Source organism: Dermacentor silvarum, chromosome 4, assembly GCF_013339745.2.
Source record: "Dermacentor silvarum isolate Dsil-2018 chromosome 4, BIME_Dsil_1.4, whole genome shotgun sequence".
Lineage (NCBI taxonomy): Eukaryota > Metazoa > Arthropoda > Arachnida > Ixodida > Ixodidae > Dermacentor > Dermacentor silvarum.
This window is the reverse complement of record NC_051157.2, coordinates 14,829,853-14,853,822: the sequence shown is the minus strand read 5'-3', so window position 1 is coordinate 14,853,822 and position 23,970 is coordinate 14,829,853. Positions and strand designations below refer to the sequence as shown.

Below are 23,970 nucleotides of genomic sequence, written 5' to 3'. Positions count from 1 at the left end.
TGTTGAGCTGCTGGGCACGAGGTCGCGGGATCGAATCCCGGCCACGGCGGCCGCATTTCGATGGGGGCGAAATGTGAAAGCACCCGTGTACTTAGATTTAGGTGCACGTTAAAGAACCCCAGGTGGTCCAAATTTCCGGAGTCCCCCACTACGGCGTGCCTCATATTCAGATCGTGGTTTTTGCACGTAAAACCCCATAATTTATTTATTTTTACAGTTCTACTGCTTTGATCTACGATCTACTACTCAGAGCTCGTATCTTTTTTCAGGCTTCTTCAAGCCATTCATCAAAATGGCCTTTTTTATTGTTCTCCTGGCATAATACATGGATGTTAAATAACCTAAATTGAATGGAATTAAATTCCCAGCACAACATATTGCTATTTTGCTGTAGGTGAAGCTTGCGGCGACAACTTATACCAGCAGAGTGATTCCCAATGCAAGTATGAAACCTGAATACATACAAGTCAGTTTCACATAGCTCTTTTCTGTGAATGAGAAATATATGCCACGCAAAGGAACATTGTGAGTGTCTTCCGAAACGGGAGTAGCACGACGACGACGATGATGACAGTACAGTGACGAAGGCACCACCATAAGCAGAGGGCAAACAATCAAACGAAGCCACCACGACAGCTCGCACTTATTCGAACTCGGGTGATTGATTATTAGGCGGAAATAATTGTTTCTCTGTGCATGTAATCTTCTCACAAGGCAAAATGACTCGCCTTCGCCCTATCTTCCATTTCGATGTTTCTGTTTCCTTCTTTCTGAAGAGTTGGCAGGCGTCGTGCCCCTTCCCGTGGCAGTTGACATCCTGCGCCTCGCTTTTCCTTTCCTGTCATGTGTATCATCATCAGCCTTTATGTATGCCCACTGCAGGACGAAGGCCTCTCCCTGTGATCTCCAATTACCCCTGTCTTGCGCTAGCTGATTCCAACTTGCGCCTGCAAATTTCCTAACTTCATCAACCCACCTAGTTTTCTGCCGTCCTCGACTGCGTTTCCCTTCTCTTGGTATCCATTCTGTAACTCCAATGGTCCACCGGTTATACATTACATGGCCTGCCCAGCTCCATTTTTTTTCCTCTTAATGTCAACTAGAATATCGGCTATCCCCGTTTGCTCTCGGATCCAGACCACTCTCTTCCCGTCTCTTAACGTTAAGAGTAAGTCATGTGTACATATGTTTTCAAAACAAACAATAATGATAATGCTTGCAACAGACACATATAGTTGCCCTAACTCTTGCAGCTACAATGATGCAAAACAGCAGGTGCAGGCTGGCCAAGACTGGGAGTAGCAATGGCCTAAAGAGCACGACAAGAATCCATTTTCAACTTTGAGGCGGCAACGGCGCCCTGATCACCTCGCCGTCACTGCGCGGCGGCGTAAGTGAGCTGTTTTACACACACAAAGTGGTGGGTTTCGCCAAAATTTGGCAGCTCTGGTACTGCACACTGAAAAAAAAAATTTGCTGATGCTAAGGGAACTTGATTGATCTGAAGCGGCAGGCGAAATACCAACACAGCTACAACAGTCTCAGCGCAAACAGCTCGCAACCAGCACTCGCGCACCATGCCGATGACAGCGCTCAGTGCTGTTTCCATCTCTTCTTCACTGCACTAAATTGAAATGTGACATTAGACAGAGAGAGGGAGAGAAATTGAGAAAGAAGAGCAAAAGATGGGAGTGTTAACGAAAATGAGTATTCGGTTTGCCACTTTGCACATAGTCAGGGGAAAAGAGGGACAAACGAAAAGTAGATATGAGCACAACAGCACATACCGTATGTGGTAAGAGAAAAAAAGGAATGACCAGCCGATGTGTTATGCCAGATGAATTACTAACGTTTCTTTATATTTTACTCACCCCTTCGCAACTTGGAGGTGGCACTACGGTCTGTTCGACGTAGGGCGCCAGTGACGTCTCTTCCGTGAAAAGCTGCGGGCCTATGGACGACTCATCGGCACCACGGCCAGTGCCAAGCGGAGACTCGGGGGTTAGGAAGTTTGACCTGCCTTTGCGAGGTACTTCATCAGCATCTCTGCCTAAATAACAAGGCAGAATAAAGCCGTTAAGTGAACAGGCCCTGCGTGATCAATTCCGTAGTCGTACATGGCTAATGGTAGCGCGGGAAGTATTGACCACTGACTAAGGTTCACCACTGGCTACCGTTGCCGGCTATCACTGGAGTCCAAACGCGGAAACTATTGGGGTGAAAATTAAACTGGGGATGAAATATATATATATATATATATATATATATATATATATATATATATATATATATATATATATATATATATACAAAGGTAGGTTGCTTTAATAAATTGCGGCAGCTGAAAGTCGGAGCTTTGTCCGGTCGTTCTGTGTCATTTCAACCCGTGTAGGTTTTCGCTCTAGCCTTCAAACGAAAAAAAAAAAAAAAAATACGGGATGATTTTAAGTGTGCAGCGCGAATGTTTAAGCGTTAGCCGCAATGCATGCTAGGCTTTCTCATCCCGGTAATTGACACAGTATTAGAGAAGCTGGCTGACCGATGGCAACGAACACTTACGAACGAAAAGTTTTGGAATTCGGACCCAGTTTTTACGATGGTCAGTAGCTTGCAGAGGAAATTAGCAACTGGTGCACCAGCCGTCTTCTCAGGAGAGCCTCGGTCCCTGTTATCTCTAGTATCCTTTATCCCGTGCGTTGCACTTTGTGCCACCAGCTGCAATTAACTACGTGTCTCACCTCGGCGCAGGTTTATGATCGCCTCGTGCACCGCAGTGAGCGCCGCAACGACCTGCTTCGCGAGGTATTATTCGCTTCCTACTAACAGTGGTGTCAAATTCCTGCTGGAGCAGTTGGTTAGAGTCATTGTGCAGAAGGGTAGGCTTCAGGTTATAAATAAACAGAGGCACTTCTCCCAGGATATTTCTCAAATACTCTTTTTTTTTCTCTCTCTCTCTCACACACACACACACTGTGCGAGTGATTTTTGTATATTATAGTCAAAGGCTAATGTACTTTTTATGGGGCCGTTTAATATGGACACGTGGTAATGGTTCTCATTACGCGCACACGTAATTACTGTTTTTAAAATAATAGGTGAGACCTACAAAACGAAGCAAACGAGTAAAGCGAGCTTCTCCCAACTTAGTTTTATGTAAAAAAAAGCTAGCTTTTTTACACAGACACTATGCATGTGAAAAAGCCACATTTAAAGGCGGCCCACGCAGACAATTGGAAGTTGCATCTACTCCCGCGAGCACCGCTTTGGCATACGAATTCGATGCAATTCTTCCACCTGCAGAAACTGCTGCGGAAGAATAATTCGTGTTGAAGAGTTGAGGATGATCACTGATGGGAGTGCACGTGCGCTAGCGCGGGGAAAGCTTTCATTAAAGAGCTTTATAGCCAGACGTATACTGTATCATAGCTTTAATTTCACGTGTAGACAATAACTACGCACGTGAAGATCGTGCGATATCGAAATGCGCAAGCACAGAACGTAGATATCGCCATCGCGTCTCACGGACGCACATTCAAACAGCACGCTTGCATTGCTCTTCCTGCATACGTCACGGCCTCTACCGGGCAGTTCTCGCGAGAAACTGCCGCTCAGTCTCGGTCATCAAGAAGGCGTCGACTTCATCTCACGAGGACCATTGATGGAAAACGATGATGGCAAAGAACGCTGCGACACATTTTGCGACTTGGAAAACACGTAGCGATCGCACCAGGAAATGGTACATGTACGCAGTTCGCTATTACTTCTACACGTCTTGGACAAACTTGGCTGCATCAACGTTCATGTCTGCCGGCAGAAGGCGCGAATGGACATTACGAGACGAATTTGCATTACGAGAAATTATGGTTGCCAAAGGACAAAAACATACCGGAAAATATATTCGCAAAAGGATGAGGCATTGGTCTGCTCCAGCAATAATCCGGAGACAATTCAGCATATCCTAATGGAATGCGAAGGCGTTCCTCCTGCGAGACCCGAAGGTAACGTCCACCTTCCAGATGCACTGGGATTTAAAGGGGTGGAAGCCCTAACCAGTCAGCAGTCGAGATAAGCAAGATACGTTTAAAGTATTGTTGAAAAAAACAGGGAAGAGATTACCGGATTCGTTACTGGCATAATCAGCTGTATAAGGTAGATATATAAGTTTTAAGAAAGAGAGATAAATTAAGATGATGTAGGAAACGTGTCATTCTGCTAAACACGCCTGGCATACCTCATTAGCTTAAGAAGGCTAAGTGACTATTTGTCACCGCCCCGTTTCAAATTGGATGCCAATAAATCATTCATCATCAGAGAAACAGAGACGGCAAATTGGATCCAAAGAATGGAAATAAAAAAGACTATGGTGATTACAAATACGGCATGAAAGAAATCAGGATATAAAATCTGCATGATAACACAAAGGACAGTGCTTGCTATTTGAGGCCCGAGCTGGCTACCTGAAGACAAAAACATGCCGAAGCAAATAGTCGCAGCAGGATGAGGCAAGTGCTTGCTTCAGCAAAAGCCCGGAAACAGCTGAGCACATCGCAGTGGAATGTCAAGTGAATGTATATTCACCCAGCAAGACCCGTAGGAAATGACAACTTCCAAAAGCGTTCGGATTCAAAGCGAATAGAAGCGTTAACTGGTCAGCAGTCAATACAAGTAAGGGACGTTTAGAGCACTGGTGAGAAAAAAGCAGGGAAGAGATTGGCATAACCGGAGTCGTTACAGGCATATGAGACTGTACAATATAGAGATAAAGGTTTTGATGAAGACAGAATATATGCTATATATGCTATATATATGCTATATAATGCTATATATATATATATATATATATATATATATAGCCAAAATACTAGACTGCATTGCATACATAATACCTGATTAGCTTAAGCAGGGCAGAAGTCTGTTCGTTTCCACCCCGTTTTGAAGGTGGTGCCAATGAATATCATCGTCATCACATAAAATAGAGATAGGTAGGATGCTGGACTCGTGCTACACGAGTTTGTTTCTGATTAATTTTGGATGAATACAGTGTCACTAGATGACGAAACCAGCGCCTGTTGATTGAGTCTACGTCTGCCGTTGCCTGGTGCTGCCGTAATGGATTATACGTCAGGAAGTTCTGCTTTGATTCACTTACAAATGCGATAGCTCCGGTCACTGGCTGTCCTTAGTGCTTGCCGACGTGACCGATATCTGAACTGATCTTCGGAGTTATAGGTCCATGTCGCGGCGAAGAACGACCGCGATAGTTCGATGGGAGCAGTCATGGTGTCAAGTCTTCTATGCAGTCAAGCAACGGATTCGCCTTATTACTGGTGGCCCCGGCTCCTGGAAGACCTTGTCCTCTCCTTGGCGATGGTGAGCGCCAAGTTGTACAATCAGACTTCATCCATGTTGCCATTTTGCTTTTTTTCTCCATCCTTTCCTGTCTGTTAAAGTAAATTTTGTGCTGTATACTAAGCTTTTTCCCTCACCTTTATTTCTGTATAGTTAAGTTCACTGAGAAAGTAAGTAAAAGAGGAAGGTTAATCTTCCTCGTTCCCAGATGGCATATATGTACGCTAGTTTCTTGAGTTTCTTCAATGCCTGTATGGCCGAAAAGTTTAGCTTGACGTTACATGCTGCCCCCTAGCAGGGCGCGTGCACGTGACCGATATAAGAGCGCGTGCGGCAGGCAGGCAGCGGGTGGATACCTGTGGCGGCAAGCGCCGTTGCCGCTGCAGCTTCATCAGCGGAGACGGTCGTATCTGCGGGAACGATGGTGCGGCACGGCAGTATCGTGTCATCACTAGGTGGCGGAACTGTCTTGCGAGAGAGCCACCGCACGTACCACGAACTGATGCAGCCGAAGGCGGAGCGATCACCGCTTTGGCCGGCGCCGTCGCCCCTATTTTGGGCCATCACCACGGGCAGCTGCGAACATGTTGCGTCATACGACACGTCTTGACGTGGGACGACATTGTACGAAATCACAGCTGCGGGATTACCCGCGACGAATGTAAAAGAGCCCCCTATTATTATGAAATACATTCTCCGATATTTTAATATACTAACGGGAGCGTCGACTGGTACGTCGGTGATAACGACGTATTGGAGCGCACACCTGCGAAAGTGACGAAGGTAGGCGCATGCGCGCAGAGCGTGCTAGCGTTGTATTCTACGCGATTTGATAGAACAAGGCACAGCCCCTGCTGTTTATCAGCTCATCTATAGTTTGCAGCGGCATATTGTAACCTTCGTGCATGAAGGAGCACGTGTGCGCGTTTCTTCTTGCATTGGAAGCGCGTAGCAAGCAGGAGCTATGGGGAGCTTAACAGAATAGTCTAATACGCGGGGCTCCGTATGCTCTGTGCCCGTGCGCTTGTGGTCGCTACATTCGTCGCTGCGCTCCGCGAGACGGCGCTGATCACCGTGTCAGCTTAAAGCCGACGCTCCCGTTATACGAGTATTATGAACACCTTGGAGAGTCGTACATGATTCGGCAGAAGCCCGTCTAGTGAGGACGGGACTGGACAAAAGTCAAAATACGTGGCAGTGACCAAGGAATGAAAAAGCTAAAAAGTTGAAGTTAAGGCTCGCATAGATGCCTCAAATATGGTTGCACCCGGAGTCGTAGAGTTTCTCCCAAAGATTACTGGAGTCAGCTCCTGCACTATAGTGTCTACGGGAAGTGCAAGTATGGCGGTTCGGCTGGCATAAGAATGATGGGTAGTAACTTTCGTCCTCCTCGCTTCAAACGGCTCCATGGCTTCAAAAAATTGATCATTTTTAACAATGTATTGCGTTACAACCGCTGCAATTCGCAATGGTTATTATGCATGTGTGCATGTGCCTTCATGCGTTTAGAAAAATACGATTTCGCTGAGAGTCAGAAGGATAATGCGCAATGAGTAACAGCACACGTCTGAAGCCAGAAGCGCGAAGATTTAGCCAAATCCGTATATGCTGCCCACAATTCTCGTGGTAGCTGAGCGGTCGCAGCGCCAAATTTGCCGCATGTAATTTTTATGGGAAGCTTTATCGCCCGAATAAAACAACATGACTCGCATTCTTAGGCAGAAATTTCGAAGTCATCGAGCACTTGACAAAGGATGTCGTTGGAGCCACGTTACCGGGCGTTGCTGAAGCATTTTTGAGATTAAGAAGAACACAGTGAGGACAATGTCGCTCTCAATATCTACTACTTTTCACTATAGCTTTTTTAGTACTATGCAAGCTACGGGGAATGTTACGGCGCCGCTAAAATTGCGCAGAATCATGTAGTTCCGTGCTTTGATTCCAATCAAGTTGCACACACTTTGTTTTAGCACCATAAGCTATCCAAATATATTTGGATGCTGTGAGTCTTACATAACCTCTCAGAATACACAATAGTGTTACGCAAGCGCTGTGTGCTCAATTTATGTAAATATTATCACTTGCAGAACGGACTGATGATTAGTAGACTTTCAAAGAAACCGTATAAGAATCCTCATGAAATCATATGCTCCTCATAGAAAATATGTGCAATTCGCTAGTCCTTGAAGCGTGCGCATGCAATGTTTAACGCACGGCCGCAGAGTACTGCTTGGTCGTAGCTTTTCACGCGCCAGGTATTACCCTCCACGTCACCATACATATACGAGAGTATGTGCACTCGCTTCCTAGATTGGCTGACACGACACGTCGCTTCCACTGTACCGTACGGGGCGGGCGAATTGAAGTATAGAGAACTTTGCAACACTGAAACTTTCACAGGTGCCCCAGAAGCTGCCGAAAGCTTTGATCGCGCGTGAATTGAGTACGAAGGTGCAAACAGCGTAATATTGAAAACCGTACGCAACTTACTGACTCCCGCCGACTTATCTGCTCCGTGACGTGGCCTCTGACGTAGTACAGCTGGTACTGGGACACCACGCACATTATGCAGTAGATCTGCGAAAGACACTGAATGAACAACAAGGAAACTGCCAAGCAAACGAGCACATGTGCGAATTTATCACACAAAACAGCGTAGGCGTTTCAGTTTTGACATGTTTATTCCAATCTTTCTTTCTATCTTTCTTTCTTCCTTTATTTCTTTTTGTATTTTCTGACACAATTTCTCGAGCAAAGCACTGTTTAAATCGTGATTTGACACACACAACCAAGACAATTCTTAGCTGAAATGTGAAAGAAACGTGAAGCTGGCTGCCAGTTCAGACACTTCAAGCGCAGTTTTAAGCACCCCCGTTCAGTTCCGCTTTCTTCTCTTTTCCTTCTTTTCTTTGCATTCTGAAACAAATCTGTGATTGTCGTCGTGCTTGCAGAACTTCGCCCCACGGTAAACGAGAAATAAAAGGCAGAACCATAACGCAAGCGCAGGCGTAATTCGCAAGCTCCGTCCCTGTCTGGTTAGTGGCGACGGTGGCGGTATAAACATCTCTATTCAAAACTGGCCTCAGGGCCTGCTTTCGGTTCCATCTCCTACAACATGGAGTCCAGGCCCGACTCTACGAGAAAACAAAACCATTTCAGCCACCCTCGCGCAAGCGGCGATAATTCCCTTAAACCGCCTCTTAAAGTTCCGTTGGGAAAACTTCTCGAGACTGCGCGTGTTTCGGACGTCTGAAAAAAAAAAAAAAAAAATTGCCTCAATTTACGGCTGGCTCGCCGGACGTTTTACTGCGGGGCAAACTTTGCGACCTAGCCAAGAGCGCGCGATGTTCCCTGTAGAGTTTTGCAGCTAATCAAAATATACCGTAGCGGCCGGAAGACGAAGATGAAAAGCGCCCCCTTTGGAAGCAGTTGGTGCGTGCACTTCAGTTATACCGCGAGTTGTTCCTATGTGCGCATGATATAAACCCACATATTGGTCTGCGAAAACTCAGCTATCATTCACCCACGTTTACGAATTAGAGCTAAGGGAAAAGCGATATTGCGCAATGCCGTAAACAAATGATTCATTCATCATTACCGAGCGCATGTCGTGAATGAAAAAATAAACAAACTATAAACGCCTAAGTCGTGGAATATTTTTGTTTTGGTGTCTCTAGTTCATGACTAAAGCATTTCGGTTTACCTTACTCATTCTGTTGTGCAAGCACCAGAATAAGCATATAAACAACCATCAGTTGAATGTATTTTTTTTAGCTTGGCCTGTAATATCAACGAAAAGAAACTCTTAGGGTTGAAATGGAGCCTCTTCGAAGGTTTAAGTTCGTAAAGGGCTGCGGCAGACATGCGGAAAGAGATGTTTCGAGATAACTTTTACATCAGTTAACGCCACATCGTATCTGGCAATTTATGTAAACACTACAAAGGAACGTTACGATAAGTGAAATTGCTGGATAAAAATTAAGGAACACAATTGTTGCGCAAGAGAATGCGGTTGAGACACACACAATGAGAAATTTGCTTCACCATAAACTGTAAGAAGAACTCATACGAAAATGGTTTTTAAAATGTTTGCGTTTCTGTTAATTTTCTGTTGCCTGCAATATAATTTATGTTGAAATCTATTTGAACGTCACGCGTGATTTTTTGCGAAGGAAGCGCGTTTCGCTGAAAACACGAGAGCCAGCATCAAACTATATATACTTGGCAAGCGCGGAAAATTCATCTCTGGCAGCTAGAATACTTTTATGCATCTTGCAAATACCTTAGCGACGGGTTTCACAATACGTATTTGTAGAGCTCCATAGAGTAAAGAGTAATACACGTTCACGGTATCAACGACAGCTGTTGTGTCATGCGATAGAAAAAGCGCGATATCTAATTGCCATGTGACAGAGGTTACGGGCAACTATAGTTTAATCGAATGCCAGACGCTTACTTGGCTTGAAGTGCACGCACAAGAATTAGGGTACAAAAAAAAAAAAACGGTAGCACCAGTTCAAAAAAAAAAAAAAAAAAAGAGCCTTAAGAAAACAGCCCCCTCACAATATGAATCTGAATATTTTTTATCACGCGACAAGATCTTGTGCCAGCTGTTCGATACTGGCCGCCATCTGCAACAGCACAATCCTGTATTTTCTTTTGTACCTTTCTTCATTCAGGTAACTCTCTGCCATCAACTTCGTCGTACTCGTTTCAAACGCAGCGCTTTCGGGATGATATTGCGAAATCGGTTCAATAATGATTTCGCTCCGACACGGCCGTTAGTTACCCACTTCGTCACCTGTCTTCGAGCGAATCGTCAGGATCAGGCGCTGCCATTTTTCAGCCATCCAGTTGACGCTGTTTCCGTAGTCTGCCAATGAAAGGTATTTTTTAAAGGTGACATCAGCTGTTTGCAACTGACTCCTGAACGTCCGAATAACGAAACATTTGAGTAAGTACACGGCCACACCAAACCGTCGCTGGTACGTTGCTCAGTGATAGTAGCATTATGCTGTCGAGCGCGACGTCACGGGTTCGATTCCTGGCCTGGACAGCTGATGGAGGCGGAACGCGAAAGCGCTCGTGTACCGCGATGATCGAGTGCACGTTAAAGAACCCAAAGTGGTCAAAATTAATTCGTATAGCCTGCAGCTGCAGCGCGTCGCTCTGGGACGTGAACCAACCGCGGCACGTTCACAGAAAGATTATAACAACAAAAGAAAAAAGGTAATGCTTTCGAGTCTGGTCAGACGTTTTTGAAGCATACAGAACAGGCGAGGTTACCCAGAAAACGTTCTGGCATGCCTATATGACAGCTTTATATTGTCATCGCAAAGCACTGAGCGCGCTAGCTCAGCAGTGACACACAGTTCTCATCCACAAGGATAAGCCGATCACTTACATTTATTGAGCACATGGTGTAGTCGACAACGTACATGGTGATCACGAAACCATCGACTTTCTGTAAAAAAAAAAAAGAAATAACAAACTGACGAATAAGAGCCGAATGACCTATGGCGAACAACAAACGAGAACGTTGCAGTACAAATCATGCTGATATGTAAAACCTGCATTCCACTAATGAGGTATCTCGACCATATTTATTTATTTATTTATTTATTTATTATTTATTTATTTATTTATTTATTTATTTATTTATTTAAACATACTGCAGCCCTTTAGCAGGGCTGTGCCAGGAGTGCGTACATCGCACAAATAAGCAGTCTCTGGGCCACAATAAACACGTAATAAAACAATGCAGTAAGAACAAATAAAGACATCAATGTAAAGACCAGCTACCGTGGACTGAGGTGAATACTTGTGGGGCTGTTGCGACAAGTTCAACACAGATACTGAAAAATGTGTCACCAATAAAATTACTTCACCTAGTGTCTTAACAGCTCTGTCGACAACGTGTATTTAGAAGTACTGACTTAAGCGCCTTGCGGAAATTATCTTCTTGCTTCGGCGCGATTCACGACAACCCTTTCACGGTGACTCTTTGTTTGATGTTTGTTATACGGCGAGAACATGCCCTTGTGAGGGTGTGGAGTCGCTGCGCAAGTCACTTCTTGCGCAGCTCAACTGAAGTCGGCTCAACTCGAATGAACTTACGCAACTGAACTAAGCAAGATCGCGAGCAAAGCACCTGCAATAATATTATTCCTTTTTTTTAACACGAAAGTGTTTTATGCCGGGGTCCACCAAGACTTCACTGACGTATTTCCGTCACGGAAATACGTCATAGAACATAATACAAAGAAAGAAACCAGAAGAAAAAGTTCCACAAACATGCAAAATTTGGAAATCGAACCCACGACCTCTCGGTCCGCGACGATAGATCGCCGACGTTTAACCCATTGCGCCACAAACGCATTCGCAGAGAGCTACACAGACGCGCCTTATATATCTAAAGCCCAGACCACACGTACGCTTGCAAACGCGCGCAAGCTCGCGTCCGCGCGCCCACGCATGCGCAGATGGTGCGGCACGGCTCGTACGCGTCGAAATGCGGCGCGATCTCGGTGATCAGCTCCTCTCAGTTATCGCGCGCCTGGGCTGCCTCGCGTCGGCGCGCCTGGCTACGCAGCGACGGCGCGGTACATTCAACTCTCAGTTAAGCAGAATTATATCATGCAAGAAAGTGCTTCTTCTTCACTTTTTGTGCTGATATAACAGCTCCAAAAAGATAACAATTACGTTTATAGATATCGAAGCATTTTGAAGCACTGCCAACAACGGAATACGAAGTGGCGTCTGCCAAGGTGTAAACAAGTGAGGCCAGTGAGCGCGCGCTGTCGCGCGTATTTGTGGATGCAAACCGCCATTCCTCGCTAGGCGCGGCAACCGCAAGGCGCGTAGACGCGAGCTTACGCGCGTCCGCAAGCGTACGTGTGGTCTGGGCTTAACACTCCTCCGTGTACCCGCGCTCTTGCTCGGGGCGGTGCCGCCGCCTACGAGCAGAAAAGAGAAGTACTGCATTATGACACTAACGCGCACCGACAGGGAACGCTTCGGTGGTCTCAGCACTACGACGCCTCGATGCCAGCATTCGAAGGGACGCTGGCATCAAGAAGCACTACCAACGCCACCTAGGTGGCGTTCACCGTACTCAGCACAGCGGAGCGTGGCCTCCGCAATTAGCTCTGAAAATGTTTCTGAAGTTGATCGCGGAGGCTGCAATTACGACGCGCTGTACGCGCTGATTTGACTCGGTGACGATTCAGTTAGGTGCTTTGTCTTGCGCGTTGTATTAGTGTGTCAGTTACGTGCTTCGTCTTTCGCGTTGTGCTAGCGTGTGCAGCGTAGTGCAGCTTCCATATGCACGACGGTTGCTCATGGTCATCGACGTTGGTAGTCGTGATGGAGGAGACGTGCCACCAGGCGTCAGCGTGGGTGCATCAACGCCTAAGGGCGCTTTAGCCACAAAACACCAATAGACATTATATATCAATGTGCAATAAACATTACACTACTTCTGTGAAGACACGTTTCACTTTCGTGTTCTATACCGATTCCTATATAAGAGGGATCAACCACATTTTTTTCAATTTAAGTTTTATCTATTTTTGCTTGCATCTCAGATAGTGAAACTCATCCCATTCGGAGGTCCCAGAGGTAGAAAGCTGTTAGGGGTACCTCCTCGGACAAACCTAATTTATATAATGCGCAAATTCCAACGTGGTAGTAAATTTTAATCAACACTTCATGTACAGAATAGCTAAGGAAAACACAGGAACACAAAATTAAAGTAAAAGCTCAACAAATAATCATAATATATCGATAATATAAAATAACAGTGCAGTAGCCTATACATATAACGTAGTGTAGGTGTAAAATGCGTATTGGCAGTGAAAACGGCCAATACGCTTAAAATCGTTCGCGTAGTCGAAATCTACGCTTTCTCACGCAGCGCTGAACAGCACTCTAATAATGGTTTCAAAACTCACGAATTCGTTAATCCATACCAAATTTTCACGGGTGATTTCTATCCTCAGGTTACATACATTGGGTGCAGGGCCACGGTCAGCACCAGTACAACAATCTAGCGGACAGATATACACACTAACGCCACACCAGAAATCACATCTCGACATCCTCCCCCCATGTCTCCATTCAATTCTTTTAAGTCAGAAGTTACTTCTTCATCGGAACACGCGCGCCTTAATCCCTCCGTGTGTCTGCTGCCTTCCCCTGAATGTCTTCTTTTTTTCGGATAGAGGAAGTCTCTATTCGAAGATGGGCTGGGGCAACCTATACACCTTCTGTTCCCTGGGCTTGGGGCGAAACATCTGAATAACGAGTGAACTGTTTACAATGTGCTGCTCCAGCTAGCACACAGTGCACAGCGGGCATGCACCACCTGTTGGGTCTATGCACAGAAACAAGAGATACTCGATGGAGGATTCTAAGAGATGTAAGCTATCCCAACGCATTAAACAGACAGTTATGGGCATTGGCTCATTCAGAATAAGTACGCTAAGCCATTACTGCAATTTCTACTTGGGGAGGGCATTCCCGCTTTTGTTTAAATACTCGTCTATGCGAAAAAGCTAACTTCTCGCAAAATAAATAAATAATAAATAAATAAATAAATAAATAAATAAATAAATAAATAAATAAATAAATAAATAAATAATAATAAATAATATAACATATGCGACTGCAAACTTACAACAACGCAAACAGCGTAAAATCACTGCGCATAAAAGCAAAATAATCCACAGAGAAACTGCTGCACACAAGCTATAGTTATGAATAATGCAACTGCGAAATCGATCTTTCTTAGATGATTTGAAAACGATGGACTAGTGCGAGCATTAGCATTTGTCAGTGTCAGCTCCCGAATTTATAATCAGCGCGCTGTATGAGGTTTATCATGGAGCCGCAGCGCCAGGACGGTGGCCGGGCACTGTGCTGCGTTCGCATAAACAAATGTCTGGGACGAGTGCGACAGACGGCCGTCCTTGCGCGCGGCCGGCCGGCTGCTCCAGGCGGAGGTGCGCGTGAACGAGACCAGTGCTCACCAGATCCGTGATGAAGTAGAGCGACAGCGCGACGTCCAGCACTGTCGTCGTGGACACGAAGGCGAGCCACGGAAGCAACAGGAGCCGATTGTCCTGCGCCGAAGGGAAATGTCGTCAATGGGATGTTCGATAATGAATATGATCATGATGGTGATGGCGGCGGCTGCGAATGTAGATGCCATGAATACGATGAATATGATAATGATGAGGATGAAGATGGTAATGGGGGTGGTGTTGGTGCCGAAGGAAGTGGGAAGCTTCCTTGAAAATTACAGAACTTCTTCTGTCCTCGAAGAAAAAGAAATGTTTGCCTTGTAACTTGTGGTAACAGGTAACGGAATCTGTACGCGTTCTCAAAGACGGCACGATGAGCCTCACCATATGCGAGAAGTTTGAAAACGTGTTAAGCAGGCTCTTATGTTGTATTGGTGTTCTTGGTAAAATGCAAGAAAGAAAAGCCGCTATAGGTCATTGGTTGTTGCTACCGACGTCCTTGCACCAGCAACTACGCCTAACACGGCCCGTGGTGGCTCAATGACTATGTCGTTCTGCTGCTGAGCACGAGGTAGCGGGTGTACTCAGAAAAACCGCTCGTGTACTCAGAAATAGGTGACGTTGAAGACCTTCAGCTGATCAAAATTAATGCGGAACTACCCCTACGGCGTCTGTCATATAGCACCAGTGTTGCTTTGGGGCGGTAAACCCCATAAATTATTCTATAAGCAAAGCGTGGTCTTTAAGTTTTACTTTGTGTGCTGGCTCTAGTATAGGACTCAGCGTCACAAGATGACTCCCCTGCGCGGCACGTTTATGGCATTCCGTAAGCGGCAACAGTTTAGGAACGGGCTAACTTTTCCTATTATCGTCAAGTGCATCTTCGCAAAACTGAGTAACGTCCATTCGCTGGAGTTTTCATAAAATTCTCGAATCAATGAGTTCCCTGTGATCCCTTCTGTGGTTACCACTTGAGAGGGCTTAGTTACAAATTTCGGCATTTTGTTGAAGAAGTCAGTACAATGCAACAAAAAGACAACAACTTACGAAAAAGAGACCCAGAAGCAGAACCACGGAGAATACGATGCAAAAACTGGACAGAATAAGCAGCAAGACAATCAGCATGAAGCCCACTGCAAAGAATAAAAAATAGAGAAGGACGTGTCCGAGGTTCAACGGCTAGAATACATATCAAATGCCGTGGGTGCAAAAGCTTCATGTGTTGTAACAACCCAAGAGTTTCGTATCAATGAGCGGCTCAGTCCAGAACTTTTCTGGAGGCAGGGCCGGATCCAGGATATCCTGCAGGGGCAGGTGTCATCTAATCATAGCAAGAACGGGGGGAGGGAGGGAGCTGCGCGCTTCATACTGTCAGCGCTGAAGTGCTGGCATGTCTCTAGGGGGGAGGAGCACCACGCATTGGCATAGATGCCCGATGTAATAGTGCCTCTTCGGCAGTTTGCCTTAGTTTTCTTCCATAATTCTGCAAAGCTGCAACAGCATCCTCAACAGACAATAAATGACTGCAAAAGTGCATCACGCCAACCATAATTGTCTGTGAGTGACTACTAAAGTGGGCAGCTCCTTAGCATGAGGAAACCATGTAATCTCACCTGTTGAGTGAAACGTAGAGCTGAGGTGACATGCGCCTGTTGCAACTAGCATGGTGTAGAAAATCTGCAATATACATTGTAGGCAGGCTTGAAAAGAAAATACACGTATTTCGAGCCAAGTATTCGCATTTCCGGGAGGAAACACTCAAAATCAATTCTCAAAGAAATGTATGTATATACACACACACGCACACACACACGCACACACACACGCACACACACGCGCATATTTTCACTCTCCTTCTATCTATCTCTACTTCCTTATGTTTAGGAGCTCGGTCTGAAGGATGAAGAAAGAATGTTAAGCCACATGGCGTCGTGATGCAAGTTTATTTTTTCTTCGGAACATCATATTTTTTCTGCTACTCCTCCTCGAGACATCATTTATTTTCTTTCTTTCTTTAACGTTGGTTATATTACTGCAATCATTATTTTTCGAAGAATTTCATATTCTTAACAACCATGTGAATGTACATATTCCTATACTGGTGGCATATATATATACATATATATATATATATATATATATATATATAGACTCCCAAGTGTTTTCATAATCAAGGTTTATGTTTGCGCCGGGCTCTTAGCACGAGCAAGAGGCCCATGCCGATATTGCTCCATACATTCCCTTCGGGAGCAACTCTATTTCGGATCTCTCGTCGCTTTCCCCAGGGAGACGGGTTTACAACCCTGGTTATCGACACCGTCCCGAAGGGAATGCTCTAGGCGTATAAAAAGTGGTCTACTTCACGAAGATACATTCGTGATTCCGAAAAAAAAGGAAATAATTAAAAAAAAGGACAAGAAAAAATAATGTGGGAACCACACGCTGTGGGAATTGGTTTAAGCGAACCTTTCTGCATGCTGGTTCGAACGTTTCGAACCAGCATGCGTTCGCGGTCTAAACCACGCTTCGCCTCGTACAGAAAACTCTCCGGCTCCGTTCAATGTTTATTCCAAGTCTCTGTCTCTTCCGCACTATATACGCGCAAGCTTTTTTTTTTTTTTGTATTTTAGCTCGCGTCTGTCGGTGTATAATGCCCCTAGTTACACCGGGCTGCCTCAGATTTCCCAAACTCCGGGATTAGTGTATAATAAACTTATGTTTACGCGTTTGCTTCCCAAACGCGACGCATTTCGTAGCCTCCTTGATTCTATTGACTGTAAGCTTCTCGTGCTAACAGAAACATGATTGAAATGAGCCGTTCATTCCTTCCTACCTTCGATATCTTTAGGCGAGAAGGCAAACCAGTAGGCGGCGTTGTGACAGTTGCACATCATGGTCTTTGTTGCTCCATTGTTACTATCTCTTCAGCTCCAGAAATTTTATTTGTTTTGCGCCCATTACCTTATACCTTCAGGTTGTTCTTGGTGTATGCTATCAAACCCTCGACGCCGATGCTTGATTCACTATTCATTTCCACGAGCCGCTGCAATCTATTACTACGTTATTCCGCCACACGCCAGTGCTCCTTTTTGGCGACATTATCCCACCATGTGTAACATGGTCCGAACCAGCCTTGACGTTGTCCAAGAATAACCTCGAAATTATTTTTCTTAACACATGCCTCACTTCTGGTTTGACGCAATTTGTATATACTCAAACGCGAAGACATGAGCAGTGCTCTAACATAGCATACCTTATATTAACAACCCACTTCATAGTGATTCTTCTGTAACATATTTGCCAGGACGGAGTGTTCACTTTGTCCTGAATGCTGAATTATTCTGTCAGCTACGTCAAAGCAAAAAAAAAAAAATCAAAAAGAGAAGAAAATAATGTTCTACTATACTACAAACGGGGATTTCTACACCAATAACATTGCGCTAAGAGATTTTCACCGCTGGTATATTACGAAATTCTCGAAGTGCGCAGTACAAACAAAACTGGACACTTTTAAAAACAAGATGCTCCAACTCACTGAGGCTTACATCCTAGATATCACTGTAACCGAGCAACCCTCGTCCCCAGGTTGAATAACACATTAAAACGGCTAAGCAAGAAAAAGAAAATGCTATATCGCTTAGCCAAACGTTCCAATAGCTCTCCCGCTAATTATTGGGAGATATATAACGCCATGCAGTGAAAAAAAGCGTTCGACTCCCTAACCGCGTCAGCTACACGTGCCTTTTGCTCAACAACACTGCCTGACATGCTGCGAAACGATCCGAAACAATTATGGATATATCCAGGTCCACTACCCAGGTCACTATAAATCATTATCATTATATGATGACCACAATAACCGTATTTCTGACCATAACTTGTCCCATGTACTGAACTCTGTATTCTCTTCCATGTTCACCATCGAACCTAACGCTGACCACCTTTAACCACCCAGACATGCCCGATATAACACTCGAAGCAAAGAATATTGCCCAATTATTAGAGTCACTCGCGTTGATGTCTTCGGTTGGCATCGACGGAATCAATTTCATGCTGCTAAAGAACACTGAGCACATAACAAGTGTCATTCTATGCAATATCTTTCGACAGCCATTATCATCTGGAGTGGTGCCGCAAGTCGGAAACGTGGACAAGATAATTGCAGTGCCAGAACAAGGGTAATCGTCTTCATGCAGTAATTGTCATCCGATTTCCCTCACCGGTGTATATTCCAAATTAATGGAGCACATAATATATTCTCATAATGTAAAGTGTCTAACGTCAGCAATTTTTTTTCGATCAAATCAGCATGGTTTTCAGAAAGGCATGTCCTTCGAGACTCAACTGTAGCTCTCTGAATTAAGGATATAAGCTCGCGCCTTGATTAAAGCGTACCTGTAGATATCCATTTCCTAGACTTCCAGAAGACATTTGACACGGTTCCTCACGAACGGCTCTTCCCAAAGGTATCGCATATTAATCTTAACCCTCTTTCTCGCGTAGATATGCACCTTCCTGACTAAGCGTCAAAAGTTCATTTGCGCTAAGAAGCTCCTCTCCTTTATCACCCGTTATTTCCAGCGTGCTGCAAGACACTATTCTGGGACCACTACTCATCTTAAAATACTATAATGAGCTTTCCAGACGTTACTCTTCTAAAATTCCTCTATTTGGTGATGATATTGTAACTTATCGTCCTATTACCAACGACAATGATATTTGTTCATTCCAGACTGACCTTAATCTCATTGAAGCCTGGTGCATTAAGTGAGCAATGTCTCTCAACGTCAACAAAACGTCACTACTTAATTTTCATCGCCATTATTAACTATTTTCAGCTACGTACGTTATTGCCGGTTCTAAAATATGTGCCGTCACCACCTGCGAGTACCTCGGCGTGAGCTTGAGTAATAACCTCGATTGGTCCTTCCACATTTCCAGCATTAGCGATGAAGCCAATCATGTGCTATGTGATGTCTCAGGTGTCTTTCCCAATCCAGTAAGACTAGAATACTTACAACGCTTGACCAACCCAAACTAGGATACGCATGCTCAGCTTGGATCCCAGGCCAATCTAACCTCTCAACAGCCCTGGATTCTACAAAGAATCGTGCAGCAAAGTTTATTCACTCCGACTACTCTGGCCACACTAGCGTCACTAAAGTTGTCATCACTGAACCTTCCAACCCTCGAGCAGCGCAGCAAAACCGCAAGGATATGCCTCTTTCATGAGTTCTATCACTCACTGCTACATCAAACTGACATCGCTCCTGCACATCGCACTTCATTCCGTCATAGCCACATAAAGGCTATTTATCCCCCTGCAGCTCGAACCGACGCCTCATCTTCACTTTTTCTTCTTTCAAACAACGAAGGACTGAATCATCTTCCTGGGGAAGCTGTGCACCACTCCAGTCATGCATCTTTCAAGGCATTCATCGAAAATATTACCCCACTAGATAAGTTTACCTGCGACTGTGGCCTATTGGTTAGAGTGTCGGTCAGCTGCGCTAGGGGACCGAGGTTTTATCCCAACATCACGCACGTAATTAATTTTTTAAAGTGTGATATATTTGGCAAGACAGGTTAACAGACAGGAAGAGAGTGTGTGGATCAGAGAACAAACGGGGATAGACGATATTCTAGTTGACATTAAGCGGAAGAAATGGAACTGGGCAGGCCATGTAATGCGTAGGATGGATAACTGGTGGACCATTAGGGTTACAGAATGGATACCAAGAGAAGGTAAGCGCAGTCGAGGACGGCAGAAAACCAGGTGGGATGATGAAGTTAGGAAATTCGCAGGCGCAAGTTGGAATACGCTAGCGCAAGACAGGGGTAAATGGAGATCGCAGGGAGAGACCTTCGTCCTGCAGTGGACAAATATAGGCTGATGATGATGACGATGACGACGATGATGATGACGATGATGATGATGATATTTGGCAAGACAGCAGCAGCACCCAGCAGCCACAGTTAGGAACCTCCGGGAGGGTTCGCAAAGAACGCTTTAATTAATAATGCCCCTGGGTTTCCCGAGCCGCCTCGGTCTGCATTATGTCCGGGACGACGAGCCATCGTGCAAGACAGCAGCCTGCAGCCACAAAGTGGAAGGAAGAGACAAAGAAAGCCTCCCTTTAAATGTGGTACTATGTTAAACCAAGAGAGAGAAAAAGACAAAAGGGAAGGAAAGACAGGGATGTTAGCCATGTGTAAGTACCAGCTGGCTATCCTGTGCTGGGGAAAGGGGAAAAAGGGAATAAAATGTGATAATCAAAGCCAACCGCCAGATGGCCAATTAGGATAGTTCAAGCCCTGACCCTTCTCTACCCACAGTGCAAAAAAGCAGAATATCTCTAAACACGGTTCGGCCAAGTTTTTGCCAGTTTACACTTTGAGACTCGGCCACGTTTTACGCAAGATGACCTCAGAATCATCGACAGCTCGGTCATTAAAATATCTGGACGCTCAAACGCTTTTGCTCGGCTTCGCGGGCTCGTAACTCCGGATCTCCTGCGAATCACCGACGTTTCGCCGCCGCTTCGACGGCGCGATATTCGAGATTGGACCAAAGTCGTCTCACTCGCTCTCGAGCAGCGGCGCGGCGGCTTTCGCGCCGCGCTTCCTCTACTTCGGAAATGACGCTCTTCTTCGGCCGCCCCATCTTCGCGGCGATGTGCTCGGTGCGCAGACGGCGGGGCTTTGGTCTCGCCGCGGCGAAGCCGCGGAGCTATCGCGTATATCTCATGGGTAGGCGCAGTGACGTCACGGCTTAGCTCCGCCTCTGCGCAGCCGCGGCAACTACTCCGCACGGCGCCGTGACGTCATGGCTTGGCAAAGCTAAGGCGAAGCGATGCGGTGCGCGCGATGTAGCCACGGCTCACGCGAAGCGTTGCCGTTGAACTTTATGCGGAACCTCACGGCGACGGCAATTGCAGAAATGCGCTTAGAGCATCCACGTAATTGCTATCGCAATAAAAGACGCACCAAGTAAGTGCTGTGCTATTTACAGGGCAGTAGTAATGCATAATTAAAGCAAAACGGCCGAAATGAAACCCAGATGCGCTTGTTGAAACTGCGCGCTCCTAAAGCCAGCGCCGCAAGTGTGGCTTTACTCAACCAAAAATATAGGCCGATCCCGGAGATAGTGCAGCCTAAAAATGTGGGCCGATGCCCAAAGTAGCGCAGTCTCATCAACAAACCTCACTAATGCACCCAAGAATACCTTCTCCTTCCTCGATGTTGACCGGTGTTGACCTGCCTTTCAAAGATGAAAAAAAAATCCCAGTTTTGCCCGTAAGACGAAGCATCAATTGCGACAGCAAATTAGTAGAGAGCTATACGGAGTAAGGATAGTAGTTTTAACGGCTGTATACACTTGGACACGTTCGCTTACTAACTGAATTAACAAGCAGGATGTCAGCGTGCACACGCAAACATTAATAGATCACACTCGATGACCGCAGACAGCCACTGTCAAAATGCTGGCGTGAGCAAGCGCGATGGCAGCAGCGAACGAAAGTTCGTGCGGTCTTTCACTTCAATGGAAACTGAGCGGCGAAGGCACAGCGCATACAAAGGCCGTGTGCAGATCGCTTTCAAGATACGGTGCGCGCGACCGCCTGCGGCCGCGCAAAGTACAAGTACGCAGTTGCTGGCAAAGTAGAAGCCGCACCCGCTCCCTCCAGCGCAGCCGTCCCGCTTTCCTCCTTTCGCGTACGAGATTGAGTCTCCAGTTCCCCTTGGGCCAGGTGGCAGATACGCAGTTTGGTGCCGCAGCACAGCGTCGCGCCCCCTCCTTCCCTCCCATGCCACCACGGCCTTTCACGCGAAGGAAGAAGTTGCTCTCCGCCGTGCCTTCTCTCTCCGTGAACGCGCGCGTCCCTCGCGGGTTTTCACTCGCACATACAGCATACGGCGCGCGGCGACGATTTTATCGCCCTTGGACTTTATACGGAATCTCACGGCTACGGCGACGCCTTGGAGGGTCCACACAATTGCTATCGCAATAAACCCACATGCAGATGTACCACAATTTCAACCATAACCCATCCCTGCTAACGACAGGCCAAAGAAACGGCATTTCTGACAGAGATGTATTGCTTATGCTAATCGTAAGTGAACTTCCCAGGCCGAGCAGCGCAAGTGCTTCAGTGACCACGACAGTGCTCGGTTTATACGACAGCCAGCCGAATGACCCGCGCAGCGGCTTGTTAAGGCATTGGCTTGTTACGCTCTAGTAAGCGCGATTTCCAGCCCCTAGACTGTATGTCTAGGGGCTGGAATACATGTATAAGCCTACACGCTCCGCTGCTGCTTTCTGCGCTCAAGCATTGATCAGGAATTCACGTTGGCCGAGAAAGCGCCGCCTGCGGAAGTGAAAGGAACCGCGCACCACGTCTTGTGTAGACATCTACGTTGAACGCTGGATGCTCGAAGTGCGCTAGCACCCTTACCGAGTCCAAGATCCAAAGCAAAGTCATGCATGCACTAGCAGCGAGAACATCTTCAAATATCTTGGGTAAAATATGGCTCCAAAAACGTCTGCCTGTATACACGCCGCGGTTTTATCAATGCATGCTATTGCTGTCCAGTGCGGACTAACGTCTAAACGAAGACGCACTTGCTTGTGGACTACGCGTAACATTATAGTAAAATGGCGCAAGAAAGGCACAGGAGCTCAAAGAAAAATAAAGCGCATAAAAAAATCCACGCCATCTCCACGAAGTGAATGCTGATGAGTGGGGCGAAGCTCCAAAGCTTAGCGGTAAAACCGTGAAACATTCGCCCACACATCATATAAAGACGTGACACGTTGTTATAGAGTGAATGTATAAACACCTATGTACACAATGTTTATTATTTACATATCGATGCAATTATATACACTTATATACACAAGCACATATACCGGTGCTAACATATGGGGCAGAAACTTGGAGGTTAACAAAGAAGCTCGAGAACAAGTTAAGGACCGCACAAAGAGCGATGGAACGAAAAATCTTAGGACTAACGTTAAGAGACAGGAAGATAGCGGTGTGGATCAGAGAACAAACGGGGATAGCCGATATTCTAGTTGACATTAAGCGGAAGAAATGGAGCTGGGCAGGCCATGTAATGCGTAGGATGGATAACGGGTGGACCATTAGGGTTACAGAATGGATACCAAGAGAAGGGAAGTGCAGTCGAGGTCGGCAGAAAACCAGATGGGATGATGAAGTTAGGAAATTTGCAGGCGCAAGTTGGAATACGCTAGCGCAAGACAGGGGTAATTGGAGATCGCCTTCGTCCTGCAGTGGACATAAAATATAGGCTGATGATGATGATTATGATGATGATATACACAAGATGTAATCATTTACATATCGATGCAATTATATACGTAATGTACATGTGTTGGACACATAATGAAATTTGCGTTACGAACCACAAAGAAGGGTTGTGCCCAATGAGCCCTCGCCGCTGCCGCAGCCTCTGCATCGATGGTGGGTTTTGCTTTCCTCCCGGCGCTGCCGTCTCTTCTGCTTCGCGCGGCTCTCACCGCAGGGCCTTGGCGGGAGCCCGAGCTGCTGCTGCGTTGCGAGCACCGCCGCGCCGG

General features: G+C 45.9%; 1 protein-coding gene across 2 annotated transcripts in view; it reads right to left on the bottom strand.

The window, feature by feature from the left end:
• The window catches only part of LOC119449495 (uncharacterized), a 117,658-nt gene that overhangs the window by 56,232 nt on the left and 37,456 nt on the right, over positions 1 to 23,970 (bottom strand). For both annotated transcript variants that reach the window (XM_049665244.1, XM_049665242.1), the window contains exons 5-8: positions 10,754 to 10,813; positions 7,840 to 7,926; positions 5,706 to 5,925; positions 1,872 to 2,050 (exon numbers count right to left, since the gene is read on the bottom strand). In XM_049665244.1, the coding sequence (XP_049521201.1) occupies positions 1,872 to 2,050; positions 5,706 to 5,925; positions 7,840 to 7,926; positions 10,754 to 10,813 (546 nt within the window). The remainder of the gene's footprint in view (positions 1 to 1,871; positions 2,051 to 5,705; positions 5,926 to 7,839; positions 7,927 to 10,753; positions 10,814 to 23,970) is intronic.